Source organism: Hypomesus transpacificus, chromosome 10 (genome assembly GCF_021917145.1).
Source record: "Hypomesus transpacificus isolate Combined female chromosome 10, fHypTra1, whole genome shotgun sequence".
Classification (NCBI taxonomy): domain Eukaryota; kingdom Metazoa; phylum Chordata; class Actinopteri; order Osmeriformes; family Osmeridae; genus Hypomesus; species Hypomesus transpacificus.
In genome coordinates, this window is record NC_061069.1 from 13,635,626 (window position 1) to 13,645,106 (window position 9,481).

General features: G+C 48.8%; 1 protein-coding gene across 2 annotated transcripts; it reads left to right on the forward strand.

Moving 5' to 3' along the window:
* The first annotated feature begins 1,127 nt into the window (after nucleotides 1–1,127).
* On the forward strand, nucleotides 1,128–8,784 carry slc25a36a (solute carrier family 25 member 36a). Of its 2 annotated transcripts, none has more exons than XM_047028483.1 (7): nucleotides 1,128–1,610; nucleotides 2,914–3,078; nucleotides 3,471–3,548; nucleotides 4,198–4,298; nucleotides 5,734–5,812; nucleotides 6,041–6,333; nucleotides 6,518–8,784. In XM_047028483.1, exons 1-7 carry the CDS (start codon nucleotides 1,570–1,572, stop codon nucleotides 6,709–6,711), a joined length of 951 nt encoding a protein of 316 aa, XP_046884439.1. In that variant the 5' UTR covers nucleotides 1,128–1,569; the 3' UTR covers nucleotides 6,712–8,784. The 2 variants fall into 2 exon arrangements, with proteins under 2 accessions (XP_046884439.1, XP_046884440.1); XM_047028484.1 differs by having other exon boundaries at nucleotides 5,746–5,812; nucleotides 6,518–8,782.
* The last annotated feature ends 697 nt before the right edge of the window (nucleotides 8,785–9,481 follow it).

Consider the following 9,481-nt stretch of genomic DNA (forward strand, 5'->3'; position numbering starts at 1 on the left):
GTGTTGAGATGATCAAAGTCCAGGTGATGAGGAGCTAGCAGGGTGAACTGGCACGGCGCAGGTTAGCATCAGCTAGCAGGGTGAACTGGCACGGCGCAGGTTAGCATCAGCTAGCAGGGTGAACCGGCACGGCGCAGGTTAGCATCAGCTAGCAGGGTGAACTGGCACGGCGCAGGTTAGCATCAGCTAGCAGGGTGAACCGGCACGGCGCAGGTTAGCATCAGCTAGCAGGGTGAACCGGCACGGCGCAGGTTAGCATCAGCTAGCAGGGTGAACCGGCACGGCGCAGGTTAGCATCAGCTAGCAGGGTGAACCGGCACGGCGCAGGTTAGCATCAGATATGTGTTGGTGGACTTTGACACACACACATGCAGACTAACACACACACAAACACACACACATGCAGACTAACACACACACAAACACACACACGTGCAGACTAACACACGCAAGCACATACTATACAGAATTAATTAAGACAAATTAAGACAAATCTTCTGACTACTTATCAGTAATCCCTTGTGCTGGAGAGTGCTGTGTCATGTCTCACATGTCTGCCAGTCTGCTCAGACAACACGCTTGTTCTGCATAGGTTCCACTATAACTGAGGTTCTGCACAGGTTCCACAACGACTCAGGTTTTAGTTGAAAAAGTAAGGGCATGACTCTGCCCCCCTCCCCCTAGACACACGCACACACTAGCAGACACACACACAAACATACAAACTACAAGACCCAGTTACTAACACATTGTTTTTTAAACAGTTGTTCCGCACAATTAACTTTATGTGCGTGAATGTATGCAACTAAGATCGCCATCCATCTAATGTCCATGCATGACATTACCACCCAGCGCAAAGCGCTTCTGTCTAGATCAGGAATGAGGTCAAGGGCATATTGCCAAATTACCGAGCCTCCTTCCTCCACGTGCGCTCCACGGCTCATTTCATATTGGACGTTATATCCTCTACATTACGTAGACGTCACCGCCAAACGCTACCGGGCTGGGTTAGGTTAGCTTTATCTATATGTGTCTTGTTCAGATTTGGTCAGAGACCGAACATGAGAGATGTGCGTGATGGGGCGGGCCCAAGTGACGTGTCCAGCAAACTGGCCAATCGTGGTCCGTGTTGTTCAGACGTATATTGTAGGGTAAATACTACGGCCGTTCCCCCTTGTGTCCGACTCAGTAGCGGTGAACGCACGAGAATAATCGGAAAGCAGAGCACGACCAGGGATAAATAACGTTTGATTAGCACCGGGATTTGAGACATCAACTTTAGTTTACGGCGTTCTCTTATTCAAGACTAAATATCAGTTTTTGGGCCAAACTCTTTCCCGCTGGGAGGTCGCTGGAGGGAGAGAGGGACTGGGTGAGCCTTAGTGGTTGGACTGAACGGTACCGCACCGCATCACAACCCGCATCAGCAGCTGACCGAGAACAAGAACCATCGACGTTTGCCGGTTGCGTCTTCAAGGGTGACCGCTGCTCCTTCCTCCTTCTCACCCGACACCCGTACCCCGCCACCCGTACCCCACAGGGAAGAGGTGGTGCGGAGAATGCGAGAAGATGAGCCAAAAGGATACATTGGTTCATTTATTTGCAGGAGGGTGAGTGTGTCATACTTGCTGGTGCTGACATCAAACATGTAGTAGTCTATGCAGTGTCGAAAGAGAGGACTTGAGAATGGTTGAACCGGACGAGCCTAGGCTACTCGACGCATTCGGTTACAACCCGTGGAATACAGAAATCCGAAAGACGAAGCCATTTAGATTAGTCATGTTAACATTCGTATCGCGCCACATGATTACTGTCACATATGTGAGGAGTTTATGAATGAAACAAACTGACCCTGACGGAATGACGCACGAGTCGGTGTTGTCCTCGAGCTGCCGTGTGACCACGAGCTGGACAGAGGAACGTTGCCTGTCGCGAGCTGTCCACTCACTTTAAATATGATTTATAACAAGATACAGTGTGTCGTCAGCTCATCCACAACACCGCCCGGGTTATTGAGGGCTAAACATCAGCAGGCTAGCAAGACATGAAGCCCTACCAATACTCAACCACCAAGGTCAAGCATTACATGTTTAACTGAACAGTACAGAAGCGCAATAAAAACTCGCAATATCTCACAATATATTTTAACTTTCAAGTCAGCCAGCTGTGTCTAGTAAGTGGAGTTGTTGTGTTGCAACCACACACACGTGGGTTCCTCCGCAACATCGTTACAGTGTTACACTGTGTTCTATTCTAGTTTCAGATGATTCTAGACCCAGCTGTTTGAATCTGTCTGTTCCCTGTTTGTGGGCAAGAGTCTTTTTAACTAAACACTATAGGATTCCTCCATAATCTTCTGTCTCTCATCCAGATCTTCTCTAAACAGTTGACCTAGAGGGGGGAAACTTTGTGTTCTTTTTAATCAACAGGTTGAGGCAAAAAACTGTTAAAGACACTTAATACCTTGAACCAAACACGCGCACACAAACCTTAAACACACACACCTTGAACATATAGAGCGAACAGTCAGCAGCAGCAGAAAGTGTGCGAAAGGTCATGTGTATGTGGGTCAGGGAGAGGCAGCATATATATAGAGTCAGCCTAGGAGAGGGAGAGCTGGAGGAATGTGGCATCATGCTTCAGCTAGTCGCTAACACACACACACACGCAGACACACTTACTCACACACACTCACTCAATCCATCAACCGTCCCGTCCAAGCTACACCCTCACCCCACCCCTGCCACCCACCCCCTGAACTATCTCGAGGGAACTGGAAACTCAAACTTGAACACATGCTGACCTCTGAACCCCCTCTGCACACCCTTCCTTAAGGCAGCAGCATGTCAAATAAAAGTAAACCAGTTATGAAAGCAGTGTACAGTGCCCCTGACCCCTGACCTCTGACCCTAGGTGTGGGGGCACGGTAGGGGCCATCCTGACGTGTCCTCTGGAGGTGGTGAAGACGCGGCTGCAGTCCTCCTCCGTCACCTTCTACGTCTCCCAGGTGACCCTCAGCTCCGTTAACGGGGCCAGCCTGGCCCGCGTGGCCCCGCCTGGACCGCTGCACTGCCTCAGGTACACACACACACACCCCAGGACCCTATCTGCACACATACTGTACCATGCACACATACTGTACTCTGCACACATACTGTACTCTGCACACATACTGTACCATGCACACATACTGTACTCTGCACACATACTGTACTCTGCACACATACTGTACTCTGCACACATACTGTACCATGCACACATACTGTACTCTGCACACATACTGTACCATGCACACATACTGTACCATGCACACATACTGTACTCTGCACACATACTGTACCATGCACACATACTGTACCATGCACACATACTGTACTCTGCACACATATTTCATGTAAACTACTGGAGCAATTCAGCCTTCCATATGTAGCCCTCCTTCCTCTTTCATATGTAACCCCCCTTCCCCCCAGGTTGATCTTGGAGAGAGAGGGGCCTCGCTCACTCTTCAGAGGACTAGGACCCAATCTGGTGGGTGTGGCACCATCCAGGTATGACATCACTTCCTGTGTGGATCCCTCCACACTCAATGCTGCCGTGCTTGTGTGTCTCTTTGGAACAGCATCATGTGACTGTTGCAGTCACGCCATTGGCCCTTCTGTTGTTTTGGTTGTGTGTGTGTGAGTCGTAAGCAGCTTGCCTGGGGTTGTTGCGGTCAAATCTCTTGTCTGAGTCATCTTTCTTTTTCTCTTCTCTGTTCCCTCCATCTCTCTCTCTCTCTCCCCCCCCTCTCTCTCACCCCGTCCCCTCTCTCTCCCTCACTCTCTGTCTGGGTGCTTCTGTCTGCTCACACACACACACACACACACACACTTACATCATCAGAACAGAGATTCAGCCATTACATAATGAAACATTAGGAAATAAATCATCTCTCAACTACACGCACACAATCTGATGAATGCATGCATACTTGTACACACAGGGTAATCACCCAAGAGGGGGGGGGGGGGGGGGGGGGGGGGGGGGTCTGTGGGTTTGTTGGGTTTAAGCCCTTTAACGGAAATGTTCACTGAATCAATCCCGTGATCCTAGTCTTAAAGGATACACTACGAAGCATACTCGCACACACACACACAGTCAAATGCACTCAAACACTGTGTGTGTTTGCCCTCAAACACTGTGTGTGTTTGCCCTCAGAGCCATCTACTTTGCTGCCTACTCCTCCACCAAGGAGCAGCTGAACACTCTGCTAGAACCAGACTCCACCCAGGTGCACATGCTGTCTGCTGGCCTGGCAGGTAACGCCTTCCCTCACTTGTTTGTCTGTCTACCTGTATGTCTGAATGACCACTGACTACAGTGTGTGTGTGTGTGTGTGTGTGTGTGTGTGGTGGACAGCCCCAGGGTGTCTAACATAAGGGGGGAGGAGCCCTAGCTTTCTGGCCAGCCAATTGGGTGACCCTGGTGGGTGGGCGGAGACCTCAGGTAGCCCCTCCCACCTCCCGTCTGGTGGGATGATGATGATGATATATATACAGACTGTATGGTAGATGTATTTGATATGTTCTGATTATGACTTTGATGTAGCTCACAGCTGTTAGTGGTGTTGAGCAGCTGTCTTAGAATGCCCACCTGTCTCTCTCTCGCACACACACTTACGGTAGTAGTCTGTCTCTCTGTCTCCCACACACACACACTTACGGTAGTAGTCTGTCTCTCTGTCTCCAACACACACACACTTACGGTAGTAGTCTGTCTCTCTGTCTCCAACACACACACACTTACGGTAGTAGTCTCTCACACACACAGACCTACAGCACATTTACACATGCGCTCTTTCTTTACTGCACATCACCCAGCTTCTATACTGCACATCACCCAGTTTCTATACTGCACATCACCCAGCTTCTGGTCTAGGTCCCAGTCTCTATATAACCCACTGACCCAGATCTCCCCCCTCCTTCCCTCCGTCCCACAATCAGCTTCTCACCCATGGACATGGAGATATCCCCCCCACACACACACGCCCTATAGGCTACATGCTCTATGTCTCACTATGGTCCTAATACCCTGACCTATATGTAGAAATACCCTCCCTACACACATACACCCTCTCAATGCTTCTTATTTAACTATCCTCATAAATAGATCAACTATGTTTGGATCTACCTGATGTACTGCCGTAGTTCTGTAAATAGGATCAGAGTGAATCTACCCGTCCAACTGTTTAGCTGCCTGCCTGTCTAGCATTTAGGCCGTCTACTGGTCTACATGCCTAGCCATCTACCTGTCTAGCTGTCCATCTAGCAGTATATGTACAGTGTGTGTAGGGAGTGTGTGTAGAAACCGTGTGTAGAGTGGATGTGGTGTACTGGTGATGGTGAGTGTTTTAAGGTTCTACTAACATGGTGCTGGAGAGAACCAGGAGAACCCAGAGGAGGAACGCTAATGAAAGCTTTGACTTTGAACCTTTAGGTCCAGAAAGAGTCCTCTTTAAAGTTTTCTTTTGAAAAAACCTAACCTGAAATAATGAGGAATACAGGGGGTGTATTTGAACCTGCGACTTATTGATCCAAATGCTCTTTCCCTGAGCTGTTTAAAGGTTATATAGAAATATAGGTTCTTCAGTTGTTCCCAAAGGTTCTGGATGGCAGTTAGCAGTTTGCTCTCAGTCCAGCCTGGACATCCAGCTTCATGGCATGTCACTTTTGCTTCCTGTCTGACCCTGTCAAGTCCATTTCCCAGGGTTCACAGCGATAACGGCCACCAATCCCATCTGGCTTATCAAGACCCGCCTACAGCTGGATGCCAGGTAAGACCCCCTCTCTCGGTCCTCTTCTCTCCTCCTCCCCTCTTCTCTCCTCCTCTTCTCTCCTCCTCTTCTCTTTTCTCCTCCTCCCCTCTTCTCTTCTCTCCTCCTCTCCTCTCCTCCTCCCCTCTTCTCTTCTCTCCTCCTCTCCTCTCCTCCTCCCCTCCCCTCTTCTCTCCTCCTCTCCTCTTTCACTTCTCTTGTCGGGTTCTGACCTCACCTCCGTCCCAGGCACAGGGACGAGCGGCGCCTGAACGCTCTGGACTGCGTGCGGCGTGTGTACCGCTCTGACGGTGTGCGGGGGTTCTACCGCGGCATGTCTGCGTCATACGCCGGCATCTCGGAGACGGTGGTGCACTTTGTGATCTACGAGGGGATCAAGCGGCACCTGCAGGAGCGCCGGGCTAAGGGCGGGGCGCTGGGCGACGAGGATGAGGCGGTGAAGGACGCCTCTGACTTCCTGGGGATGATGCTGGCCGCTGCCACGTCCAAGACTTGCGCCACATCCATTGCCTACCCCCACGGTACGCACACACACAATACACACACACTGGTGTCTACACACTCTCAAATACACACATACACTCTCTCAGACAGACACACACACAGGCTTACACACTGGTGTCTACATGCACACACACTCAGACAGACACACACACAGGCATACACACTTCTGGTTCTGACCAGTTCTACCCGGTGCTGTTACAGAGGTGATCCGGACCCGTCTGCGTGAGGAAGGAAGCCGGTACCGCTCTTTCTTCCAGACGCTGCTGGCTGTGCCCAGAGAGGAGGGCTACCGAGCCCTGTACCGGGGCCTCACCACACACCTGGTCCGCCAGATCCCCAACACCGCCATCATGATGGCCACCTACGAACTGGTCGTCTACCTACTCCACCAGTAGACACACACTTCCTGTCTGGGGAGGAAGCAGGAAGTACTCCCTTCCTGTCTGGAGAGGAAGCAGGAAGTGGCTATATTACTTCCCGAGCAGGGGGACATCCAAGATGGAGACCAAAGGAAAGTGTAGAGGACCATGATTAGGAGTAACCCAGACATACCTCCTACCCCCCCCCCCCCCCCCCTGCTAAGGACCCTTACTGGAGGCTACAGTCTGGAGAGGAGGATGAGAAGGAGGGAGGGAGGGTCAGTCTTCTAAAGAACCATCCAACTGGAACAGAAAACAGCAGTGGCCTTAAATGACTTGTTGGTTCCTCTCTGTCTGGGGGGGAGAGATGGAGAGAGGAAGAGATATGGAGGGTTTTTTTCTCTCTCCATCTCTCCGAGATGGATGGGAGACAGTGAGACACAGAGAGCAGTGTGCCTCCCCTCCACTAGGGGGCAACATCATATCAGGCATGGCTACTGCAGCCTCATTTAGGACGATGGGAGAAGGACGTATTAGATGATGACGGTTGTTATGGAGACAGACAGTCTCTCTGTCTGTCTGCCTGTCTTTCATTTCAGTGTTTTTGGAAAGTTCTGGTTTGTGTTGTCTGACATCTGGTGGTGAGGGGGGAGTACTGCATGGTGACTGTGGTTTTTTTGGCAACCGTTGCTCGTTGTGAAACCAACACTACAACTACCTGAAGGTGACCTGTTGAAGCCTCGGAGCCTGTCTCCACAGTGTGTGTGTGCGCGTGCGTGTGTGAGTGCTCCACAGTGTTCCTCTAACCACTAACCCATTAGAGATTCTTTCACGTCCTCCTGTCCCCAGGGACTTCTGGTGTGCCTGTCTTGGGCTTGTGCTTAACATATATATATTCTTCTGTGGACATTTTTATTCTTGTATGATATTAACGAGTATTACTGTAAATGCAAAACGATATTTTGCTCAAATGCAGATATTGTACAGTTTAAAGAGTTCTAATTGTGTTTAAGAAATCCAGTTGTGTATAAAATGTGTGTATAAAACTTGTGTATATAAGTTTAATTTCATATTGAATGTGTAAACTTTAGGATATGTATCATACTGTATTATATTATATTATAATGTATTACTACAATATTTGTATGACGGTTTCAGTTGAATATTTTGAAACTGTTTCACCGGGGTGTATTGTGTGTGATGTTATGTTTTAGATTTTCTTTTTCATTTGACATCAGTGTTGGTTTTGGGGCTATGGTGGGAAATCTGACAGGTTGGACAAAGACATAACGCCAACTCTGGGCTATGTTCTAAGTGAGCGGAATCCAAGGCCTTTAGTCGCTCTGAACCGGTCCATCAACACGTAAACCGCGGGACCTGCTGGCTAACGCTAGTTAATCCACAGCCTTGTGAAATTGGACGCCCCATAATGAACATAAACGGCTAGCTACATTTAGGCTACGGCTAGCTCTGCTGTGGTTAGCTGGTAACATGTGCTCTAGCTAGCTGTACTGTTGTTAGCTAGCTTGCCGTAGCGACAGAAAGCTACAATTTTGTCAACACGCCACAAAGAGCTGGGACTGGGAGTTGAGAAGTATAGCTCCGTTCCCGGCCGCAGCCGATGTTCATATCCAACAGCCCAGGCCTAACTTGGCCGTTTCAGGTTGCTGGCTCACCTCACAGGCTGGAAACCTGAAACGGCAGCGGTTAACATTTCCTGTCCAGTATACCGTAAACGATCTCCGATCGTTCTGGAATTCAAAACTGTTTGGATTAGAAAAGACTCGGAAGCCGGTATCATGTTTAACATGTAGGCTATATCGACCCCACTTTGTAGTTCGCTGGAATCTGGACTGGGAGAAAATCCACACTGCCAAAAACGGAATGTTTACAGATCCTGGACAACTGATGAACACTGATGTAGTCTAATTAGTTGCATTTGGGGTTTTAAAATGTTAAAGGCCTACAATTGTAGGCTACAACTGGAACAATAGACACAATTAATTCCGTGATTTGGAGGAACACATGAGCCTTTAAAATAAACCTTGATGTAAGACATCGGCCTACAAATTAGGCGTGTTTATTTGGAGCGATATTTTTTCTGTCATTCTTTGTATTTTGTACAAAAGTCAATAAAACTTTTAACACCTAACATGAGTGTTGTTGTTTTGTGGTATTCTAACCCTATTCTGGCTGTTTTAGCCCAGTGTTTGAATCCAGCCAACTCATTTGTACATGGCAGTAAATAATATAGGGCACGAGGACAGACTAATTTGACGGTTAATTTGGCGACAATCCTGGCTTGTTCACCGATTTCTCCAGTAGATGTCGGCAGAGTCGCTCCCACGAGCCGACAGAAACGTTCCAAGTAAGGGGCAAGGTTTTCCAATGATATTTTCTTCTAGTCGACACCGCTAATCAAAACAACCAGAGATAACGATTTCAATAGCCTAGCGTGTTCTCTATCATCAACAGAACTCTATCAACTCATTTTATCAACAAATGCCACCTCCAAAGTGAGAGGATCTGGTACGGTTTGAATATTAAAAGTAATAATTTAATCACCATTAAGATATTTGTCACAATTCACCCAGTTCGCCTCTCCCCGCGGTGACCTCGTGTTATTTAATTTACCTTACCTGTGTCATTTCACCCTGTTTGCCGTGTGGATGAACAGGACAGGCACTAACTGGAGTAGAACCTCGATAAAGGCTTTGGGGAGGCATAATCGCTGAATGTCGCTGCATTTTCCTTTATATTCGTCGGGGGCGCCTGGGCGGGGTTTGTGGTCTCATGCACCGTTTGT